Genomic DNA, 25427 nt, shown 5'->3' on the forward strand with positions numbered 1-25427 from the left:
GATCAGAGGTTCAACCCGAACCTTCTCTATCTCCCCCTCCCCCCTATCCCCTCCTCTACAGAAACCTGTAGAAATTATATATTTTATACTCAGTATAAAAGAACTTTATGTGAAAGTATCTCATAATGTGGTCTCGATTTCACATTTACGTTCATACCATGAACCCAAAATAGTAACTCAGTAATTTGTTCAAATGAGACACCCCAACAAATCATTTACAGATGGATATTGACTTGTCTGAATACCGTGACTGAGCCGCCCCTCTTGAGCTATCTATACATTCAGTCGATCATTTCTTAGTAAAAAGTTTCTACCAAGCTGAAAATATTTTCATTAGAAAAAAGAATCCCCTTAAAGTTCAGGGGCTAACTAATTTGTAGAAACACCGCATATGAGTGGAAATACAAAACAAAAGTTCCTGGGGATTCCTGATTTGATTAGATTTTATGATTCACTGAATTTGTATAACCCGTATTTATGGCGGGAATAACTCACTGATCTCAAAATATAACTGGATAGCGTATTCAATTTTCTTTTTTAAAAAAATTTGAAGCCAAAATTGGCCTCCCAAGATGGCGGCGATCGGAGCTCTTAGCGGTGATCGATGTATATTTTATAAGGCTTTTTACAGAAATATGAAAGAAAATAAATAGAGTTTTGAAAGAAAAACTAGACTATGAAATTAGGTTTTAAAAATTTTAAAGAAATGAAATGATTTAAAAAAAAAATCAGACAAAGTAATTACTTAGATACTAAGGTACAAAATATTCGATATACTTTTTAAGTGCAAATTACGATTAAATAATATTTATGCATAACCTATGTACCTTTTAGTTCTTAGTTACCCAATTCAGTGTGCTAGAAGGTTGATAACATGACTGTGGTAAGCGGCAGTGGTAAGCGGCATGGTAAGCGGCAGTGGTGTCTACTTACAGTTTTGACAAATTTTATATTTTCAATTTTTGTAGCAAAATACCAGATATGTACATGCTGCATGAACTATTAGCTGAATGCTGTGAGTACACACAACTCAGGGGTTCCTTCTAGGATTATTTAATACATAAATGTAATTAATGGATGTAGTATTTGTTAAGAATTTTAAATAAAAAGTATTATTTTTTAACATAAGTTATTTTACTTATATATTATTCTTTGTAATATTCCAGCTCTAAATGATTGAGTCGATTGTTTTTGACTTGTTATTTAAATCAACTTATTAAAGGGATTTTTTGATAACATATATTTTGTATGTTATCTAACATTATCAACATGTATCTTATCAAGAAATGTATGATACCTAAATTTACAATAAACCATCTGCATTAAATGTTGGAATGCATTAGTACTTTCTTTTCATTTCGAACAAACCAGTTTTTTAAAGTTCAAAGACAGAGGAGGTTTAATTAAACCAACCAAAAGTGTTGTTATCATATGCGAAGAAACTGAAAGATGTTTCTTAAGGTTGCTTGCCTCAATAAATGGCCACTTTCCAAATGAAATAGGAATTCAAAATGCCATTTCTAGTGCTGTTTTAAGATCAGTTGATTACTCAAAAATATTTAATGAACAAACTTCTCATATGTTTGACTCAACTATAACTGATAACCATTTATTTGCACTGATTAAACTTATTTCAGAAAACTATGCAAAAATACGTTTTTATCACCTGGGTAAAGAACAAACTGCCAAAATAACTGGAACAAAGCTCATAAATAAAATAACTGGAAGCAATTAACAAAAGTTATCATTAAAATATTTTTATAATAAATTTTATGATATATATATATATATATATATATATATATATATATATATATATATATATATATATATATATATATATATATATATATATATATATATATATATGTATATATATATATATAAAATAACTCTAGAAGAAACCTCTGAGTTGTGTGTAATCACAGCGCTCAGCTAATAGTTCATGCAGCATTTATAATTTTGTAGTGGCTATCTGATAAACTAATGCCTAAAAAATATTTTATCTTAAAAAAAAAAATCAGCTGCCTACCATGCTGTTGTGTTATTAACCTTCTAGCACACAGCATTGGGTAGTTAAGAACTAAAAGGTACGTAAATTATATAAAAAATGCTAACTACCATGGTGTCACCTAACAAAGTCCTATGCTTTAAGAAAGTCCTAATTTAAGAAATAACAAATATCGTATATATAAGTTAAATATTTTGGGAAAATAACTTACCTATTTTAACTAGATATCTAGTTAGTTAAAATAACTTTATTTTTCTTTCTAAATGTTTGCTTTATATATACGAAATTTGTTATTTCTTAAATTAGGACTTTCTTAAAGCTTAGGACTTTGTTAGGTGACACCACGGTATTTGAAATTTGAGATTTCTGCACAACCAAACAAATACTTTTTCTTCACTATCATTAAACAAACTAAATTTTAGAAAATTAAAATTAAAACTTGTTCTTAGTTTTCCTGAGAATTTTTGTTTTATTATTTTTATTGTAAAAAACGAAAAACAGAAAGTTAATATAGAATATTATTGTAAGAATTTGTTGTTAAATAAAAATTTATTTATATATTTGAAATTTATGTAAATATGTAATATTCCGTTATTTTCATAAAAAAAAATCTTATGTTAAACAAAAAAACTAGATTTTTATTAGAAACTTATATATTTATCAATATTTGAACTTAACAAATAAAACTTGATTATCATCAATTTCTTAATTTTCATATCACTATTCCTTAATTCCGCCGCCATCTTGGGAGGCCAAAACTGGCTTCAAAAAGTTTTACGTATACGCTATCGAGTTATATTTTGAGATCAGTGGAATAACTATTTTAAATGAAAAGGAAAATTAAAAGAAAAGCTAGCGCCCGATGAGGGACTCGAACCCGCGACCCTCAGATTAAAAGTCTGATGCTCTACCGACTGAGCTAACCGGGCATATTCGGTAGGGAAAATAAAAAATTTAATATAGTTCAAAAGATTCTTTTAATTTATTTTAAATTTAAAAAAGAAAAATCAAAAATATGAACATTCTAAGTTACTTTGTTGTCGTTATTGTAGTGACTTTATATATTTGATTAAAGCCTTATATTTAATATTGTATTTTGTTGCGGGCTCACAACAATTTAATCAAATGTATAAAAAAGTTCTTAGTGACGATCCGAGCGAAGAGTATTATATTTACTAGAAAAAGATGCTAGCTATTTATTTAGAAAAAGCAGTTATAACAGCAGATAGTAAACTTGAAGTTTTATTTGTTTTATGCGGAGTTAAAGCCTTTACATTAAATCAAGATTCAACCTCATTCAACGAAGCAACAGCAATACTTGACCAAAAGATTCAAAACGGTCAACGGCTATCATGATGTAGGTATGTGCGTATCTGCGATTTACGGCACCGATTTTAAAGTTAAATCTGTGACCATTTTTTCACCCCGTGCTCGAGGTAGGTGTCGTAAGGATGGATTTTTCTCGTCTTTTTTTTTAGAATGTTATTTTGACTTAGATAATATTTTGAAAGTAGAGTGTTGTAAGTTTATTGCAATCTGTTTTTTTTTTGCAGTTACTAGCGTTTTTAGTGATTTCATTGCTATTGAAAACTTCATTCCTGCTCTGGTAGTGAATTGACATTGAAGGAATGATAAGTATTTTTTCTAACTTTTGAATCAATTTTATATATCTATTTTCTATGTACCTGCCAAATTTTATTAAAAAATAATGACACGCTCATATTCTATTTTTGCACGCAGTAAAGGTACCAAATATTCTTCTGTTGGAGAGGTCGGGAGGGGGGGGGGGGGATTCAAGATTATGAACCTTTTGTATATTTGACTTTTTTATTCATTAAAAAGTTGTTTTTTTAGAAAAATGAAACTTTATTTAAAATATTGGTGATTTTTTTAAAGTATTCAAAATATGATTAACACACAAAAACACACAAAAAAAACCATATTCTGTTATTAGTTGAATAAAAATATAACCGAGGCAAAGTAATGCGCTAAAAACTAAACAATGAAGTTCTATTATAAAACCACCGTAAGCCGAACGCTAATTTTTTAAGTTAGGTGCAGTTTTCTTAAGCATTCCTTATAATGAATTTTTGTCACTTAAGTGGGCATAACTTTTAGTAGAATCATTAGTTTTTTATGAAATTTTCACCATCGTTATACTGATTTAAAGCTCTTTACAATGATGTAAAATAATTAAATAGCTGAATAGTTTAAAAATTTTGCACACATACCTACATGAAGCGTCACAAACCTCGATTGCTTAAACAACAGGAGGGCGAATCAGGCGAAAACTTTATATGCAACCTAAAGCAGTTTGCCAGAAAGTGTCCTACACAGTCTCTCACCGCCGATCAACATAGAAACCTATCAACATGTGATGCTTTTATTGCAGGAATTTACTCTAATTTTACTACTAGAATCTACAGAAGATAATCTAGATGTACTTTATAAAACAGCACTTACTATAAAAATGGTAGCCGAAGATGCTCTCAATTTAACAACTACGACGGCTTCCACCGTATTACCAAATTTTGCAGCTACGAAAAATCAAGCAATTATCAAACCTTGTTTTTGGTATGGTGGTAAGTTACACACAAAAGAAAAATGTTCAGCACGTAACAATCTGTACAAGCTGTCAAAGAAAAGGTCACTTGTCAACCGTCTGTTTCTCAAAAACAAAAAAAAATTACGCTAAAACAGCCGCAATTAATGAAAAATGCACAGACGACGAGGATGAGAGTACACTACTATCTTCGGCCATAGCCGCAATCAACTCACCAAGTAGATTAATTGACGTCACCATAACCAAAAATAAGACTCAAGCATTATTGGATACCGGCTCAGACAAATTATTCATTACCTCCGAACTTCTCATGCAATGGAACCTTGTCTACGACACTCGGTGCACTTCACAGGTTTCACTGGCAGATCACTCCACTCTAAAAGTAAAAGGAATTTTTCGAGGTTCATTACTAATGGTCCGCGAAAAACTAAAAGCACAGTTTTTTGTCGTTGACAACTTGGTGGCGCCTGTAATTATCGGAATGGACGTTCTGTCACAGCATTCTTCCGTAACTATCAGCTTTAAAGGAAATAAAGAACCACTCAAATTTTGTCTCGCTACAAACAGAATGAAATGTAACACATATGCATTAATACCTGGAGTAGATATCAATAAAAATAAGCCTATCTCAACGAAATCACGATGGAGCAAAAATAACGATTTTTTTTCTCGGAAACTTTGACTTTAAAACTCCGTTTTAGAGTGTTAAATTCAAAGTTTCCGAGAAAAAAATCGTAAAAATCATACTCTTAAAAATGTTTTTTTTAGAAAAGCACTTAGTACAGTAAAGAATAAAACCTTCCCCGGACATCTATTGTTAGCATGGCCGCGGAGAGGGGGGTGGGGTGAACGGGAAGGTTCCCGGTGCCTTGTGTGTGTACAAACAAATTTTTTAAAATTATTTTCAAAAGATATAATTAGATTTGACTTTTAAAAGTTTAATTAACTTTTATTTTTAGTTTTCAATGCCCAGAGCACGCTTCTTTTGGCCCTGGGTATATAATTGATCATAATGAAAAAAACTTCCCCGGGGCCCGAAATTTCTCTCGGCCGCTATGATCGTAAAAAATTAAATTAAATGTAGTTTTTAATAATCACTTGTAAAAAAAAAAAAAAAGTACTATTTCTTCAGGTTATCTTTCAAATTACCTTTGTAAAAATGAAATTTAAGAGAAGAATATCTTAAACTTCATCTTTGTTGGACGTCTGAAAATTAGTTTAGAAAATATGGCTGTTAAAAATAAAAGTAAAAAAAAGAAAGGTTTGAATAATAATAGTTTAACTGAGATATACGGCGCAATCGAATCTGTGACATGTTTACTAACTCCAGCCAAAAATCCAGTTTCATATTTATGCAATTTTTTGACATATTTAATTTTAAAAGTAATTATTTAAATATTTATGCAATTTTTTGACATATTTAATTTTAAAAATAATTATTTAAATATTTATGCAGTTTTTTGACATATTTAATTTATGCAAAATAATTATTTAAATATGAAAACTCGCATAAAAACATTAAATATCGATAAAAAATTGTATAAACCTTGCGGTCTCAACTCGGGTTCTTTTAGTACCGGGTACATTGATGCCATTTTTCTATTGTTTATCAGGTACAAAAAATATTTATCAACGAGCTTTCTCCAATCCAAAGAAATTAAGTGAAGTTTCAGATCTACCAGAAGATCTGATTGTTCGATTCAAAACTATGTTAATCACGATTAACTGCCAACAACAAATCAGTTCGGACAAGATATTGATAAGTTCAAATTGACAATTCTTTCTTGATTGTAAATTCTTGGTTTATGATTCCATCTTAAGTGTATAAAGTATTATCAAATGCTGCTGAAATTCTGTTTCATTCGCCTGTTCCACTAGAAATATTGGGTGAAGAAGAGTCAAAAAATAAATCGTGAGTATTGTGAAAGTATCATGAAAGTATCGTGAACTTCATACCCTCAAATTAAGTAGGGAAGCAGATTTAAAGACATTTTCGTATGGAGTATAGTATCATTTGACGCTCTCATTAGCTCTATCAACTAATAAACCCGGTTGAAACAAAAACTTAAGACTCTTGTTGTAAAAGACTTTGGGTGAAAGTTCAGACTGAGAATAGGTTTAGTAAAAAGACAATCATTTTAATGACATAAAATGTGATACTTAGGTTTATAAAAAAATTCTTTTTAAGTCAATTGGGAGCTTTTTTCGATTTTTTCAAAATTTGCCTAAAATTTCTCACAAACTATTTGAGATGGAAAAACGAAAATTTCATTGAGGCTGAGTTATCATAGTATAGCTAAAGAAAATGCCATAAAATTTTTATTTAACATGGTTTTCGATTTTTGGCCACCACGATGTACTGAAGTTTCACACTGTGCACAGGCCTGTAAATTAAGATTCAAAGTCAATAAGATAATAAGAACGTGTAGAGTTTCTTTAACGTGTAGAACGTGTAGAGTTTCTTTAAAGTGTAGAACGTGTAGAGTTTCTTTCCACGATCCCACGATCGTGATTTATGGATTAGAAAACGGCAAATCGTCAGGTTAGAATTATTTTGTTCTATCTCCAATTTTAAACGTTGGGAGAAAATGAATTGTTAATTTTACTAAGCAATGATTACTTTTAAAATAAATTTTTTTTTTGAAATTTTTTTTCTAAATAGTTTCTTTAAATATAAATTATTTAAAGAATAAGTTATTATTTCTTAAAAAAGTAATAGTAAAATTTTAAATAATTTTTACTTTTAGAAAAAAAATCAAAACTTTCTTTCAACGTATAAAATGGGAGATAGAACAAAATAATTCTAACCTGACGAAATGCAAATTAGGTATTTCTGAAATAATAAAAGAATTTAGTCTCAAAACTGGCCAAAAGATGCCAAATTCAAAGTAACGAAAGGTTGCAGTACTGTATCTATCGAGTTGGGAAAGTTTAATTTGTTGTTGGGAATGAATTGAGAAAAGGAATTTAAAAAAGTGAAATCATTTTTATTATATTATCAAAAATGTGAAATCTTCAAAATTCAAGAAGTACTTTAAATTATTATAAAGAATCATATCTTTTGCATCACACTCACTTAGTTACCAAACCCCAAAATTATCCATCAACATTTCTAAAGCAAAAAAACTATACAATTTATTTCCTAATTAATAATACTGTTTATATATTAAAATGCAGCAAAACAATTTATATCAATCAAAAATTACCATGTTTAAAATATATGCTTTACCAAAAACTATACTGTGCAATTTGCATAGTGGAAATTCTTTAACGAACTTCAAGCTGTCAATGATTGAATTGTAAATTGTCAAGATGTAATATTTAATGATATTGGCAAAAAAGCTATAAATATTTTGGAAAACAGGGAAGTAGATATATGGGACTTTTATTTGAGACATTTCACATTTAAACATTTTCTTAAACATCGCAGATTCTTAAAATTCCTAAAACAGGCTATGAAGCGTCATTCGATGATTTCAGAAACAGATTCCTTCCCACTTATCATTTTAAAGAGTTTGCAAACCAAGTTGCAGCTCACTTTGTTTTAAGATATGAGCTGAAAGAATTTGAAGGGTTTTTGCCACTAAATTTGTTTAGTTGTGTTGCAATTTTGCTTTATCATAAGTTGAGAATCAAAAGAAACTGCAAAAAAGCTTTCTTATTTAATTTTCTGACAAAAAATTTTCTTCTTTAATTTGTTTTAGTTTTGTTCTACTAATTATGCATATGACGTTTTGAGTTTTTTTGAGTTTTTCACATTTTTCATTGATGTTTAACAAAGTTCTCGAAGAGCGTTCATTTGATCATTTTCTTGTAATCATCTTAGATTTGTGATCTTGTGATCAGTCTTATAATCTTCTTGTGATCATGCTTCGAAGTGATTATGGTTTTTATATCGCATTTCATTTTAGGAAAGATTTTATCCTAATGTTTACAGAAAAAGATGAGAAAGTAAATCATAGGCACTCTTTTCTTCATTAACTCCGAAACAAAGTCCAAATTAAAGTCATTTTTAAAAGATTTAAAGGGAATCTTTGTTGATTTGTTAAAGTAGGTCATAGATTTTGAGAAAGTATTATAAAGCATAGATTGATTAAAGTTGGATTGTGGTTTGGTAAACTATGCTTGTATTTAAGCGTCTATTGTTGTGATTATTAGTTAATATTTTATTATCTATTCTTTGTTACTCTTGTTAGCTTGCTTAGAATGAAATTATTTTATAGGGAACAAAATAAAACAAAAGATATTAAGTATGACGTAAGAATTTTGTCACTACGTGAATGTGCTTTTGTGTTTTGTTAAATTAAAGAAAAGTACGTAAAAAGTTTTAAACTTCTTAGATTACCAGGCTATTTGTCTATATATGGCGTAGAACTTTTTAGATAACCAGGCTAGTTGTCTATATATGGCATTAACAGTCAATGCGAACAGACAGTTATTCAATCATGGATTACAATGCTTACACTACATCCAGTCTGATTTACACGCCTACGGTGAACGAATGTGTAACTTTAATCGACATAATAATAGATACACAATTTTATTCAAAATACTTTCCACATTACGTCACGCTGATTTGGGTTGTTACATAAGCTCTTATTCATACAGGATACAAATGTAAAAAAAAAAAAACTTAACTACGTCTCAGCCAATCATATTGCATAACAAAAAAAGGAACTTAACTACGTCTCAGTCAATCATATTGCATAACAAAAACTCAAAAAGTTCTATAAAAGCAAATCCAAAGACATAATTTTTTTCACTGCGGCATTTGATTTACGAGAATGATGAAAATTGTGCTGGTTGTTTTGACATTGTTTTTTATAAACAACGGTGAAGCGGTAAATCTTTCTTTTCCATCAAAAAAAAAGTTGACAAAAACTTAAGGTTGTAAAAACTTTTCAACTTAAATGAATATTTCAATTCCAAACGAACTGATTTTATTTTAGAGAAAACTGCCGTATGGCCACGTCTCGTCTCCACACCAAAACCATACCGTTGAAGATTGTACAAATTTCGCTAAATGCAACGGACCTGTTTTGCCATCAACGTTTTTCTCGCAAGATCGTTACGACTGCTGCATCAAATGCTATCAAGAATGCAAACACTGTAGTTTTACATGTTTTAGTAACTGTGGTTGTCCGCAATGCCCAAACTTAAAAGGGTGAAAACCTGTTAAAAACCTCGAGTTTTTGCGTTTAACGAAAATAATATTTTGAATGTAACTTGTTTTTTGAGATTTTAAGTTACACAATGTCAAAGTATGCTCGTTTAGAACCCCTCTCTCACCTCATTCCCCCATCAGAGGGGGGTACCGTTGATTAATGGGACCTAAAAATGTTTTATCACGCACATTTATTTGATAATCAAACGCATTAGTAGTTTTTTTTATGTGCGATGCATAACAATTTTCTCTTTTAAACCATAAAAATGATCAATTCAATGTACATCAACGATAATAATTTATCGATAATTATCAGTGTAAGAAAATCGTTTTATCATAAAATGAATGTTTTATCTCCAATAAAAATCAACCAATTAGCAAATTTTATCACTTTTTAAAACTGGTAATAACTTTGTAAATAAAGAATATTAAAATTATAATTTGAGATTTTAAGATGAGCTAAGATGAAGAATCATTTAAGATGAACTAAGATGAAGAATCATTTATACATCTTTTTTTTTTTTTTTTTTTAATTAATTATTTGTAAGTTTGATTCCAAGTTATTGACTTGTGTCTCAACGAAGTGTTTTTGAATAAACTGACTTGTGTCTCAACGAAGTGTTTTGAATAAATTGAGTTCTATAAGTTGACTCTTTGTTTTTATTTTGTTATACTTTAATTTCTTGGTTTTTAATTTATTCTTTTTTTACTTCGTGGTGAACATAAAAAAGTTAAAATTTTGTGTTTGAATCATTTTAGTAAATGTTCTTTCCTTTTATTTTAAGTCAAGAAAAAAATTTATTTCCTTTTATTTGAAGGTAAGAAAATGCTGATCCACGAGCCACGAGGGGGAGGATAAAGTTACCCTATCAGGGAAAGAAAGTGGACGTGTATTTCTTGAAAGAGAGATTTAATTAGGTTTCATTATTCTTGTTTTTTGATTCTCAGTTTTTTTTTACTACGGTAAACTAAAGCAAAGATTTTTAGTAAAACTTTAACTAAAGCTAAGAATAAAGCTAAGAATAAAGCTAAGAATAAAGCTAAGAAAATAGCTAAGAATAAAGCTAAGAATAAAGCTAAGAATAAAGCTAAGAATAAAGCTAAGAATAAAGCTAAGAATAAAGCTAAGAATAAAGCTAAGAATAAAGCTAAGAATAAAGCTAAGAATAAAGCTAAGAATAAAGCTAAGATTAAAAGCTAGGAATAAAGCTAAGATTTTAAGTCATTGTGTTGATGCTAAGGGGGATATTTACTGTAAGGCCTTAAAGTTGGAGGGAAGGTTATTCTTTTAGAGAGTGGCTGTAATGACATGAGTGCTAATAAAAGTTTGAATATATGGTGATAACCGTATGTTTAAACTTCTAATTGTATGAGGTTATCACTGGCACCGAAGAAATCAATTTCTGTTAAGTACGTGATATACTTTTTAAAGATAAATTTCGTTTGATGTTAAATTTGGTGAAGTTAATTTATGTAAAAGTTTAATACCTTAGATTTTTACTTTTCATTTGGATTTAAAATTTTTCCTTTTATGGTTGAGTTTTTCATTTTGTTTCGATCACTTTTGTTAGGTATTAGTTATTCATTGGTTAATTTTCACTATTATTACATCTAATATAACAGTGAGCTTTGAGAGTGGTCAATCTTGGTAAATTTTCTGCACTCTACACATGTTCTCCCTAATCTGGTGTTGAGGAAGAGGGGAAAAATTAATGTCATGTAATTGAATGTGTTTTATTTTTTTCTCCTTTTATGGTTAAGAGTTTTCAGTTTTGCGCGATTTTAAAAATCCAAATTATTTTATTTCTAGGTAAACTTTTTATTCTTTTTTTGTCTTCTTTTTTTATTCGAATAAAATTCTAATAAAATTCAAAATTTTATAATGTATTAGCTTAATGAATATGGTTAAAGTTCTTGAACATTTAAGCACTTTTAAAGATTGAATCAGTTCTGGTGTTAAAGTTTTAGTCCAATTACATCACCGATATTTGTCGCTTTTTTTTTTGACAGAGAAGGGTTTTTAGTAAGAGTCACTTTTTTTTGAATTCTACAGGGGAGGAAAACGTGGTTTTGACACGAGAGTGCATTATGATCAATGACATATATACAGTTTGAACACGAGGATGATTGTGTTCTCATTTAAAGTTGTTTGATTTACTGTTGTTGAGCAAAGGAGTTGATTTTCGACGAGTACATTGATATACTAGTTTCTAATGGTACTGGGTACTAGTTTTAGCTGTTAAGATTATGTTACACCAACTGAAATTAGATTTTTTTAATTAAAACAATAGCGCGAGCGTCCGTAAACAATAAATAAAACATAAAACGAAATACGTAAATAATCAACACATTTTAAATTCAAAATTAACAAACTAATATTGCAAACTATGTAAAATACGTTTTAAAAAAATTTTGTAAAAAGGGCAAAAAAAATTCCAAGAATAAATTAAACGATCATTAAAACCAATGAATTATTTACAAGAAATTTACAAAAAAAAATTCCGCAGAAATAAATAATTTTAGAGAGACCTAGCGAAATCTCAACAGTTGTAAAATCCTTTAAATGCAACGAAAGCAGTAAAACCAACTCTCAATTAACCAAAAAATATCAAAGATACCAGTAAAAAAAAAAAAAAAAGCAGCAATAAATGAGAGGATGCGCAATGATAAGCCGCATCATCGCTGAAACAAAATTAACATTCAAATGTTAAAACATTACGTCATGAAGCCAAATAAACAAAGTGATCGGAATTAAAATATTCGATCGGAATTCGATCTATTGCCTTTCTTGCTACAGCAAGACATTTGCCCCATCTTCGCAGTTGATACGAGAGAAATCATCTTAGGATTTTGGAAATGATCTTCCAGGAATATTAGTCAACGACCCCCGTCTGAGTAAGTTCTGTAAAGAACAAATCTCAATTGTTTTATTTCCATTTTCATCCTAATGACGCAATTTGTCTCTTCAGCGCAATTGCCTCTTTCTAGCGCAACTGCCTCTTAATAGCATCATACCTTAATCGAATCAGCCAATCAATAATATACATTGAAAGGAGGTTCATTTTCACAATTTGGTTTAATGTTGTTATATACGTGTATGATTAGTCGTGGAAATCGTGTCGTAAAGTAAGTTACAAACTCGTTAGGAATTGATCCCAAAGATTCACGAAGCTTCTCTGGCAACTCTCTATAATGGTGCTTCTAGAGATTCAAAGAAAATCACAGATGAAAAATATTTTCTTTTGTTGAAAACAGAACAAAGAAGATGTAAAACATAAGATTTAAATCATCGATTTAATTGTCCTCTGATGCCTGAAACTGAAGATACCTATTTTAAATTTCCCCAAGGGCTAAAAACGCATCTAAAATGTATTGAGTATATCTTGAATACACTTTAGGCATTTACTTCATGAGATTACTGTTCAAACCGTTGGTTGGGGCTAAAAGTTAATAATTGTTTAAAAAATAAGTTTGTTATGCTTACCTTGTTCCTCATGGCTCTCAACAAATCACGAACTTGTGTACCTTGGTAAGTGCGAAACTTGCGCAAATCTGAAAAAAGATTTTTTTCTTTAATCAATTGAAATTAAAAATTTGCAACTGGAATTAAAAAAAAATATAAAAACTTTTACTCTGAATTTTCACCTAAATTTTTACGTTTAAGAAAAAAAAAAAAAAGACCTTCTTGAAGCGCTTCTCCAATATGCATCTTCCAATCGCCTCTCACTACAGCAATCGATCCTTCTTGGAGGAATTTTAAGATTTCTGAATTTTCAGGTTCTTTTTCAATACGATCACTCACATCCTAAAGTTCAAGAGATTCAAGCTGTGCATATAGAATGTTGAACTTTTCTCTGTGATGTTAAAAATAAATGCACAGATTTACCTGCAGAAATGCAAGTTGTTTTGCTTTGGTCCAGAAAAAAGGATGTTTCAAGATACAATTTGCTGTTGGCCTAAAAAGAAGAATTTTCATATTTTATAAATTTTTTAAAGTATAACATACATTTATTTACTAATTAAAAACATTAAAAGAAGATTGAAAAAAAAGTGAAAAGTAACCAAAAATTGGTCAGAGTAAATTATTTTGAGACAAAACACAGATGTGTTGTACATTAAAACCATCAAACCTTCGAGAGGGTTCAACTTGCAACATTTGCTTTAACAAATCTTTTGCTTCAAATTCATCTAAAATTCATCAACCCAAAAGATTAAATACTTTTCTAACAATTTCAAGATGGATGAGAAGCTATATGTTAAACAGATTGAGTTTTGTAGAATTTACATTAAGACTTGACCCTTTTAATTATAAAGTTTTTATTTTAAAAACATTCATCAAGAGCTCAAAAAAAACTCCTTACTTTCTAAGTAACCCAGATTTTCCAACGAATACTGTCCTGATATTATATTTGACTGCCTACGGAAGTTATCCCCAAATGGGTGAAGGCCACCAGAGAGCACATAATAGAAGACACAACCATATGAAAAGATGTCACAAGCTCGGGTCTAGTGCAAGCAAATGTTTCAAATAAGCTAACTCATTGCAAATTACAGTAAAACCTTTAAGTTCTTAAAAAGTCAGATAAAAAAAGACTAACAATATTTGCTTCTTTGCTCAGTACTTCTGGTGCAATCCATCCTTCAGTACCGATCCCTGATCGTGATGAAAAAGAGTGACGCCCCAATGCCAGCTTTTTACATAAGCCAAAATCAGAAATCATAGCTTTTATTACACCATAAGCATTTGGATAAGATATCAAGACATTATGAGGCTTGATGTCTCGATGCACTAAAATGTTTTATAAAAATTGCTCATTTAATCATGTTGAGTTATTTCCTTTTTTTTTTTGGAAAAAAAAATTATTTTTTACCAATTTTTTGATAAGTTTTTTATAACAATTAACATAACAGATAGAAAAAAATGGAATTTAGAATTGTTTCATAAAATGAGGAGATTCTTAGAACTATTTTCTTAGAAGATTCTCTAAAAAATGATTAAATAAAAAAAACTTGTTAAAATTTGTATTGATTAAATGTAACATGACATCGTTTCTAAAAAATCTTTGGTTCATTAACTATTTACTTAGAGCAAAAGTTTAATGCAACAAAAAAAGTTTAAGCCAAGAAAATACTGCACACAAAAAATTCACCTATATTCAATGAATGTAAGTGAGCTATTCCAGATAGAGCTTGAAATAAGACATCTGATGCTGACAAACCTTTCTTTTCAAATGTTGATACATGCACATACTAATTAAGAAAATAACATTATTGGTTAATTAGCTTCATCGAGAGCTGTTATTACTAAACTACCAAGTTATATTTATTGCAATTGCTCATATTAAAAAATGGTCTAGAGACTTCTATAACTACTATATCATCAAGATATGAATCAAAGAAGAGCACCTCCTGCAATGTTGCTTGACACAGTTCTAGAGCTATGTACTGGAACTGCTTGTCTTCTTCCTTTTACAACAACAACAACAAAAATTAAATAAAATCATAACATGCTGACATTTACAATGTTAAATTATGAATTCTCATTTTCTAAAAAATTGACTAGTTCTGCTTTTTATTAACATTAAAATTACTATATTCATCAGTACATGTATTGGCCAAACACAGCTATCTTACCCTGCAATAATATCTGATCACATTGGGATGCTCATCTGACTCTCGCAAAAGTTCTACCTGGAAAAAAAATGAAAACAGAAAAAATAAAATGCATTTTTTAAAAAGATGAAGATGATTTGCATAAGATATCACCAAGAATTTAAAATACCTCACGATCGGCAAAATTAAAGCATTCTGGTAGAATTCTTTTGACAGCAACATCCCGCTCATCAAATTTTCCTCTATAGAATTTAAGTAATAAATTATTTTAAAAGACAATTGTTAAAAGACATGTAACAAGTATAGAAAAAAAAGAAAGAAGAAACTTAATAATGATAAAAGTATATTAGCAATAATAACATAATATATTCAAAGTTTAATAATATAAGAGGGCAATAAATCTTCTGATCAATGCAACTTTGATTGGCTGTAAAAAAAATCCTGCTGAATTTACCATAATGCAATTCATTAGTTAAGTTTGAGGAATTTCAAAAACATATTTTTTTTTTTAATAAAACAAATAATTTTTCTTTTTAAACAAACAACACAATTTTTTCTTTAGCAGAAATCAATGAAAATTTAAAAGAATGAAACCTGTAGACAACAGTTCCTTCACAACCTCTTCCAAGGAGCATTTTTGGATTGAATTGAATTTTTCCAATGTGAACATAACCTTCATCATCTTCTATAAGTTAAAAAAAAAAACAACTAAAGTTAAATCATTTTTAAAACATGTAAACTTTATTTAAAATTGTATAAAACTTAAAAGATGATAAAATAGTAAGCATAAATATAAGAAAAAAAGATATATATATATATATATATATATATACAAACTATATATAAAATTATTACAGACATACCTATAGGATATAGGTGATCAACTGAGCCACCTGTTAAAGAACTTGTTGAAGAATTTGAATTGTTGGAGCTAAAAGAATTCTGAGAGCTTTTTGTAGTGGAAGGAGAAGGCGACTGCAACTGCTGCAGGGAACTGTTTGTTAAGCATCGCTTAAAATGTAACAACAAAGTAAAAAATAAAAGTAAAAATTAGGAAAAAAATATTAAGATAGATAATGCTATTAATATATCTCAATCTAATAAGTTATATTTACTAAAATTTTTTAGTATTTGATAGAAAATCACTTTTTTTTTTTTGATTTTTAAAGCAAAGTATTCTAAAACTAAGTATTTAATAAATGCCAAAGAAAAAAAAAAGAAATAACAACAACAACAAAAACAATAATAGTAACAACAACAACAATAATAATAATAATAATAATAATAATAATAATAATAATAATAATAATAATAATAATAATAATAATAATAATAATAATAATAATAATAATAATAATAATAATAATAATAGTAATAATGATAACAATAACAATAATAACAACAGTAATAATGATAATAAAAACAATAATAATAATAACAACAATAATAATGAAAATGATGATGATGATGATGATGATGATGATAATGATGATGATGATGATGATGATGATGATGATGATGATGATGATGATGATGATGATGATGATGATGATGATGATGATGATGATGATGATGATGATGATAACATAATAATAATAACAAAAACTTTTGCTTATATTATTTAATAGCACTTACTTCAAAATAAATTAGGAGTGTAATAAATAGTGGTATTCCAACAGAAGCTAACAACATGTAGATCATATTTTGATAACTTTTTGCATCTTCTAAAATCTTTAAAATTTCTTTTTGTTGATGTTTAGGACTAAACCTGGCATCTATCTCCTCATCAGTTAACTTCTTAGGAACTGACTTATCTTGGTAAGTCAAGAGACTGTTTGGAGAAAGTGTAGACATGGAAATTTTTGGGACAGTATGATACCCCATCAGAATAGGAATTGAGCTTTGCTGTTTTTTATTGTTATCTCCATGCTTTTTGGGACCAGCTATCATTAACATTTTTGGCTAGGCAGAATTACAAATATATTTGACTTTTTATTATACTTTACAATATTTTAATTGATTGCATAGTTTCAACAAATGAACTTACATCTATGACAACCGAAGTCTCATCAACCAATGCTGGTATAGCATACAAACCACCGCTGTGTTTTCCAATATACAAAGTAGGTCTGAAAAATTGTTTTGTTTGTACTTTTAAAACTTTTAATTACTATAAATTAAAATGAATAAATAGAAGGGAAAAAAAAAAGTAATAATAATAATAATAGTAATGGTAATAATAATAGTAATGATGATAACAGTAATGATAATAACAACAATAAGAATAACATTAACAATATTAGTAATAACAATAATACTAGTAATAATAATAATTAATTTTATATAATTAATTTTATAAAATAATAATAAATTATCCATTTTTTCCATGTCCATGATTTGAGAAAGAAAAGCATTGTGAGATGATATTGCGATCATGGAAACATAAAAAAGAAGAGAAAGCCCTTGTTGCTAATAACAACTTCATTGACTTACAACTTTCCAAAAAAAAATTAAAAAAACTTACTTTAAAACAAACTCATTTCCTTTCCCAAGGAAACGGCTTCCGTTCTCTCCACTTGTAGCAGATGAGACAATCATGTTTAAAGTTTCTTCTGCCACATACGTAAAGGGAACTTTTTGGAGACCTTCAGGGTGCCATTGATAAATAGCAGCAATTGGTGTTCCAACTTCTGCCTCCCAAGATATTTCACCTAAGTAATAATACAATCCCATGATAATTCACCTAAGTACTAATAGAGTGTTTCAAAAAGATAAAAAATTTTTCAAAAAATCCAAGACAACTTTTTTACAGTCTTTGAAATTGTTTAAAAATGTTTTAAACAACTGTTGGTTTGAAAGCTAAAAAATATGTACTTAATCTATTGATTTACATCTTAGCATACTTAAAAACTCTGAACAGGTGGTTGCACCTTTAAAAGAGTTTTTAACAAACAGAAACTAAACAAAATGACTTTTTTATAAAAATTCTTAAAATCTGATTAAAATTTGCAAAGCACAAGAAATCACCAGTAAGCTGGTCCATAGTCACCATTCTTCCACTTGAACTTGATATAAAATGAACTTGATCTAAATTTTGACATGACAATTTTTAACATGCACATCACAGTATTTCATATTACTTTCATCTGAATAAAAAATTTTTGTTGTAGAATTATAAACGATATAAGCGATTGATTACTGAAACCTGATTATTAAGAACAATTTTTCTACATACACCATACGTATGTTAGAAAAAGATTTGTTTACCTGGAATGCTATTTTCTTCCAATTCTTTTGCAGAATACTCATAAAATGTAACATTCCATTTCTTTTTTCCAGAATGTACTTCAAACATTGAAACAACATATTCTAAAAAATAATTCTTGCAAAAAAATAAACTGTCTAATTTTATCATTATAATCAACTAAAAATCAAAAAAAAAACTTGATAAATTTTACCAGATATTAAGGAAATACCTGTGCGGCCAATATAAAATAAAGAATGCTTTTCAATTGGTGGGCACATGTGATCAACTCCATCCATTGTGAGACGATGATGCTTGACACCTGTCATTGGATCAATAGCATGCCACACATCTTGCTTTTGTCCTGAAAAACATATAATTTGTAACGATGCTCTTCTTCTAATTTTGAATTCCATTAGAAAAAAACTTCTTAACAACTTACATTTTTTATATATTATATAATTATTTAAAAACAATTTTAATTATAGCTGAATGTTGAAATCTGATATGAAAACTGTTAGAAACTTTCATTGAACTTAGTTTGCTATTGAGGTAAATACAAATTACATCTATTTTAAGGGATAGCATGGAGGGTTTATGTAGAGAACATTTTTGACAACAGGTCTATGAATATGCAGGAGATGAATAAAATTTAACATGCATAATATTTTTTTTAACAAAAATGTTCGGTAAATAAAATTATTTCAGTTAATAGAAATTATTTTAATTGGATTTGAAATATTGATGCTTTAGTTTGCTTGTTTTTTTGTTTTTATTTTTGGTAAATTATTCCATATTTCTAAATGTAATAATTAAGTTGGAACTTTTTCCCTCTAAAGTAAATATCAGAATTAAAATGAAATGAAAGTGGTGAACATACCAACATATAACACTCCTTCAGAACTACGACATGGTGAGGCATGTACTAACTCTGGAATGGTAAACGGAAGTTTCTAAAAATGTTACATTTATGACTAAGAAAGTTGGCATCAAAGTGTTGCTTAATATATCACATCAATTAGGTCAGTCATAATATTTGCTTTAAATAAAAAGTCAAAACTTTCTGGACGGAAAGCTCTGTAATGCTAAATTCAACAACAAATTGTTTTTTAAATACAAAATAGAATAGAATAGGTAGATTAAAAGAAAGATTAAGGAAGCAAAATATATTGACTTGGGCAGCAAAATAGACTTGAGCAGCAAAATAAATAAACTTGAGCAGCAACTCTGAAATAATTTCAGTAAAAAACATATTTACATTAAAATTTATTTTAAAAATGAAACAGCTATAGAAATTGAAAGACTATTTAAGTTCAAACAAAAGACTATTTTCAGGGAAATGTGACCAATGTGAAGAGATTTTACCATGAAAAAAAAAAACTCTCTCCATTTTTTTTTTTTTTTTTTTATTATCAAAGAATATTCAGACTGAGAACAAAAGCTTTATCTTAATAACTTTTCTTAAATTCAGAAAAATATATTTTCTGAATTTAACAAAATTTTCATTCAGATAAAAAGAGTTATTTACTCTCAAACTGTCTTGTACATGGCTTCCTAGGTATGCATATAATGTACCATCATGAGGATTTGGCAAAAAAGTTGGTCTAAATTAGAAATTAAAAATCATGGCACAATTAGTATTTACAGAAAAATTTTGATAAACTCTAAGAATATAACTTTTATAAACCTAAACAAAGACAGATATTATGCATGAAGACAGGATGAGCACAACAAGCCTAGTAACTTACCCTGGATGAGCTCCAAGTGGTGCAGTAAGAACTGGATCTGGTAAAAATAATTTAAATACAAAGTATAAAAAATATTTTTTATAAGATTTGAGAACAGTTGAAAGTGGAAGACAAACATGAAAATAAACAAACTTTAAATTCTCAAGTAAAAATTTTCGATTTTTAGTAGATAATCGAATGTCATACTCTTATTTACAGCTGACTATAAGAGAAATAAAAAAAAAGTAGAAGCTTTTCATACTTTCTTTAATTACCCATTTTATTTCACCACCATACTTGTTAATTGCAAACAAACTGCCATTAAGGGTGGATACAAATAAAAGCTTTTCAGGCATTACGAGATGATTCTAAGAAAGAAAAAAACTAAAAAAACATATACTTCAACACTATTTGGTTGTTAACTTTTTCAAGCAACTTACACTGGTAAATAAGAAAATATAATTTGTTTGCTAAAAAAAAGTATGTATATCTCTTTCTATACATACATACATACATACATACATACATACATACATACATACATACATACATACATACATACATACATACATACATACATACATACATACATTACATACATACATACATACATACATACATACATACATACATACATACATACATACATACATACATACATACATACATACATACATACATACATTACATACATACATACACACACAAACATACAAGGATCATGATTTTTTTGTAACCCGATATTATTGTGACATAAATTGACAAACTTTTGTTGAAAAGTAATGGAGAAAGACAATTAGAAAATCAGAAAAAATTTTCGATTGATTGATTTAAGTAATTTTTGATAGAGTAATTTAATTTTTGCAAAAAATACCTCTAAAACTAAAACTTAGTTTACAATATTCAGCATAATTAATAAATTCAGCATAGTAATTCATATCTAAACAAACATAGTTATTGTATATTATGCTAAATTGGTATTTATTAGATAAGATAAAGTTATGCTAGAATTATGCTAAATACTAAGCCACATTCCATAATATATACACAAAGTATAATAAATCCAATGAATTAAAGATATCCTTTAGAATATTTAAGAGCGCAAAGTCTTACAAAAAAAAAGTTATTTTAAGTGATTTCTACTTTCAAGATTGTTCCGACAATTTATAGAATGAGTCTTGGTTCTTTCTTTTATCATATAAAATTATCTCCAAAACTGTGATCTAGAGGTCAGCAAATCTTAAAAATGAAAAAACCAATCCTGATCCTAAACATTTTATATAAACCACTTTAGAGACAAATGTAATTGAAAAAAAGGGGAAAATGTCATAAAATTTCATTTTTTTAAATTTTTTTTTTTTTTTTTTACAATGATTTGTCATAGTATTACACCTTTTATTGATTGCAAATTTTAACTTTAGATAACATCAGTCAATGAGATATAGCAAGAAAATTTATGTGCATTTAAAAATCTGTAATGTTTTAACCAAGAAAAAAATAATTACATCTCTAAAACAGAGATTATCCAAGTAGATTGAAGAGAAAATACAGCTGGTTAGACACCACTACTGCTATATTTGTTTAAGTTATTTTCATTAGTTACTTTTGATAAAGACATGGTCCAGATACAATGTGCATTATAACGATGACAATTTGGCAAATTTTTGAAAGAAAAGTTATAAAGTAAAAGTATAAATTTAAATTGTAAATTTCAATTTGAATTCAATTTAAAAGTTAAATCATAAAGTTAAAATAAAAACTCAAGTTATAAATTTAAATTATAAATTAAAATTTTAATTTCGGATTAAAAATTTAATTTTGGAGTTTAGGTTAAATTTAAACCAAAAGCTTAAACTAAATAATAAAAAAAAAGGAAGAAGAAAAAAATAAGCAACAAGAAAAACGAAACAAATGAAAAATTGGATTAGAGAAAAACAATTATATATACTAATTATTTCAAAATTATTTTATGCATGCATAAAATAATTCTAAGGTAATTTGTATATACAATTGTTTTTATTTGATGCAAATAAAAACTAAACACCATTAAATACACAGCTTCTATCATTCATCAGTTAACCTGGTTATCGTTGTATACCCAACTTTATATTTTAAAATTTAAAACTTGACCAATTTATAATAAAAATTTAACTTGTAAATTGCTCTCATCTATGTAGTTACCTTTAGTGGCAATAACCACTTTATATCTTTGTAGCATTAAGCATAACAAACTTTTCAATTTCGAAAGTCTATTTTATATCACTCACTTTAAAGTTTTTCCCACATATCTTTTTCAAAGAAAAACTTGAAAGTGAGTGGGAATAACATCTTTTTCAAAGATATATGGGAAAAACTTAAAAGTGAGTGGCATAAAATAGACTTTTAAAAGAGGCCAAATTATTTTAATTGTATTATCGTTTTCTAATTTGCTTACATGATTCCTACAATGTTTTGTGAAATGCTTAGGGTCAATATTTTTTTGAACAAATGAATAAATTTCCAATAACCCAACTTCTGAAAGGAATCGCATAATTTTTTAAAATGCCTAAATACATTTCTTTTACAATTACTCCATCTATTTTAACAATATCACTAGTATTATTGCCACCAAAACAACCCCACACCATGACACTATCTCCACCATGTTTTTCACCCATTTACTAACTTTTCTTTGAATAAATACTCTTCAAAGAGAAGAGTATTTATTCAAAAAACACATTTCCAGTCATCAACAGCAAATTTTTCATATTGTTTTGCCAAAAGGAAACCATTTCTCTAGTCTTCTTCTCTTATTTAAGGACTAAAGAAATGGTTTCCTTGTAGCTATTCTACCACTGTGTCCTGCTTCAATCAATTTCTTCTTCACTGTTGTCACAAATATTGGCTCTTCTCAGGAACTTTTCCTACAATTTGTAATTTCTGTGGCAGTTAATAGTTTATTTCTTTTACTAGTAGTAGCAGTTCATCTGTAGCATAGGTAATTTGCTAATATCCTGATAAGTTCTGACTGACCGCACTTGCAGTTTCTTTCTTCTTTTTTATAATATTTTATACCATTAAAGTTGAAACTTTAAATTTTTTTGCAATTTCTCACATTAAATATTTGTCTAAATATTGTCATAATGTAATTTTTGCGAATCATATTTCTACTGATAATTTAGGTTTTCTTGCCATTTTTTATTCAAAAATATCAACTTTAATAAAAATAAAAAAATTACAATTATTATAAAACTTCACTGGCAAAACAATATCTTAACCTTTAAAAATGTAATACAAAGCAATAGCTAAATGCCTGTTTCTTAGCATCTAAATTCTTAGCATGAGCATTGATCTTGAAAACTGCAGAAGTTATCATGGTTTATTTAAAGAGTATATTTAGATAGAGAAACCGTGAAAAACCACTTGAGACAATATGAAAGTATATATTGCTAAATTTAGAACTTTTTTCAGCATTTTTTACTTAAACTATCCACATTCATGTAAAAGAAATTTAAGCACTTTTTTTAAAAATCTGTATGTCGTTTGAATAATTATGGACAGTAGTGTGTGTGTGTGTGTGTGTGTGTGTGTATGTTTATATATATATATATATATATATATATATATATATATATATATATATATATATATATATATATATATATATATATATATATATATATATATATATATATACATTTATAACTTAAAGAAAAAAAAAAAAAATACATTTTGACTGTTCTTTTCTGGTGATTCATTTGACATTGCAAGCCCAATGATAACAAGAAAAAAAGTAGCAGACATTTCTCTTATTTATTGCTGAAAAGAAATAGAACTAATTTATTTAACAAAAGTAAAAAGCTTTAATGCAAATTATTTTACAACCTTATTTCTCTTTGCTCAACATTTGATATTAAAAACTAATACTGACATTACCATATAATTAAAGAGCAGAGTTTAAATTTTTCTTTTTAAGAACTGACAAAAACGGCAGCAATACACAGCTGGTGGTATTCTTGGGTATATCCAGCTATTTCACTTGCAAGAGAACTCAACATAACCAGTTAGTTATGGGAAAAAAATAATTTTTTTCTAGTTTCCTACTGCATAGAAATTATATTGTCCTAAAAATATAAATCCAGATTGCTTGATCTTTTTTAAACAAAAATTTATTTGAAAAAATTATTGTTAATTTTGAAACACAGTTTGTGAATACTTTTTCCACGTCATAAATACGAACATTATTTGCGAAGCTGCGGGACTTAGTTGCTTCCTACTGGTCCATTAAAACCCTTGACTGCGTCGAAAAAAAGTGGTTTCGACTATTTTTCTCGGCCTTGAAACTTTTGAAAACTTTTATTAACTTAAATTACTGCTATCTATAAACAGAGTATAACAAATCGCTTGTGTGTCAGACTGGACTATCTGTTTCTTTCAACAACAAATTTTTTAACGCCATACAGATGAAAAAAAGAAAGAAAACTGGCTATAATTTTATAAGTTCAATGAAAAAATTTGCTTCAACAAAAATTTTAAAAGTTTGCTTGATTTACACATTTTCTTAATCTAATAAGTCTTATACATAATATTTAATTTCAATATCATAAACTGATTTCTTAGAATTACATTTACAAATACATAAAATGCATCAAAAACTAACATTGACACTTCGTGAGTTGTCTATCTTAAAACAGTAGAAAAGAAGGTGGTAAGGCGGGCTGAGGTTCTCTGACTGGATCAGAACGACGAGCGTGCACCAATTTGAATGATGAAAAAATTTTTTTCCTCAAGTAATTTTTTTTTTTTCAGTTCATATTTTTTTTTATTTTTTTTTGTATAAAAAAAATTAAAAAAAAATAAAAAAAATGAACTTATGAACTAAAAAAAAACAAACATTAAACTCAAATAATATTCTTTAAGAGTGGTATCGAATGGACTCCAGAAACCTGCCGACTTTGGCCCGGAGCTCTTTTTTTTTTGTATCTTGAGATGATAAATTTGTACCAAACGTCAAAGTTTTTTAAAGCATCCACTATTTGAATTAACCAAAAACTATCGAGTCATCATTTCTAATGGTCTTTAGTATTGAAAGAAAATTAAAAAAATTGATGAATGTAAACAAGTCA

General features: G+C 28.1%; 1 protein-coding gene, 1 long non-coding RNA gene and 1 other non-coding gene across 5 annotated transcripts; 1 reads left to right on the forward strand and 2 right to left on the reverse strand.

Annotated features, from left to right (window-relative positions):
• Positions 1-2867: 2867 nt before the first annotated feature.
• Trnak-uuu (transfer RNA lysine (anticodon UUU)) lies at positions 2868-2940 on the reverse strand. Its single transcript has one exon. It is a non-coding gene; the product is annotated as a tRNA-Lys (tRNA).
• Positions 2941-9292: 6352 nt separating this feature from the next.
• LOC149878055 (uncharacterized) lies at positions 9293-9835 on the forward strand. Its single transcript, XR_016447648.1, has 2 exons — positions 9293-9415; positions 9524-9835. It is a non-coding gene; the product is annotated as an uncharacterized LOC149878055 (long non-coding RNA).
• Positions 9836-12061: 2226 nt separating this feature from the next.
• LOC145193031 (serine/threonine-protein kinase/endoribonuclease IRE1-like) lies at positions 12062-24427 on the reverse strand. 3 transcript variants are annotated; one of them, XM_090073035.1, is made up of 25 exons: positions 24238-24427; positions 24031-24120; positions 20585-20690; positions 20344-20380; positions 20124-20199; positions 19476-19548; positions 18828-18959; positions 18619-18720; positions 18379-18438; positions 17876-18062; positions 17399-17480; positions 16987-17313; positions 16215-16362; positions 15946-16036; positions 15521-15593; positions 15373-15429; positions 15145-15204; positions 14889-14988; positions 14337-14527; positions 14100-14244; positions 13869-13926; positions 13625-13694; positions 13420-13543; positions 13223-13290; positions 12062-12939 (listed from the first exon to the last, which is right to left on the reverse strand). In XM_090073035.1, exons 2-25 carry the CDS (start codon positions 24103-24105, stop codon positions 12772-12774), a joined length of 2610 nt encoding a protein of 869 aa, XP_089929161.1. In that variant the 5' UTR covers positions 24106-24120; positions 24238-24427; the 3' UTR covers positions 12062-12771. The 3 variants fall into 3 exon arrangements, with proteins under 3 accessions (XP_089929161.1, XP_089929164.1, XP_089929162.1); XM_090073036.1 differs by lacking the exon at positions 24238-24427 and having other exon boundaries at positions 12560-12640; positions 12754-12939; positions 24031-24160; XM_090073038.1 differs by lacking the exons at positions 19476-19548; positions 24238-24427.
• Between the last annotated feature and the right edge of the window lie 1000 nt (positions 24428-25427).

Source organism: Hydra viridissima, unplaced genomic scaffold (genome assembly GCF_058129835.1).
Source record: "Hydra viridissima isolate aposymbiotic clone 2 unplaced genomic scaffold, HvirCarnegie_v1 scaffold_15, whole genome shotgun sequence".
Taxonomy (NCBI): domain Eukaryota; kingdom Metazoa; phylum Cnidaria; class Hydrozoa; order Anthoathecata; family Hydridae; genus Hydra; species Hydra viridissima.

Coding starts and splice junctions, on each gene's coding strand:
- LOC145193031 (XM_090073035.1), bottom strand. CDS start 24,105: ATGTCTGCTACTTTTTTTCTTGTTATCATTGGGCTTGCAATGTCAAAT. Junction 15,205..15,372: donor TGATCAGATATTATTGCAGG/GTAAGATAGCTG, acceptor TTGTTGTAAAAG/GAAGAAGACAAGCAGTTCCA. Junction 12,940..13,222: donor TGAGAGCCATGAGGAACAAG/GTAAGCATAACA, acceptor TTGAATCTCTAG/AAGCACCATTATAGAGAGTT.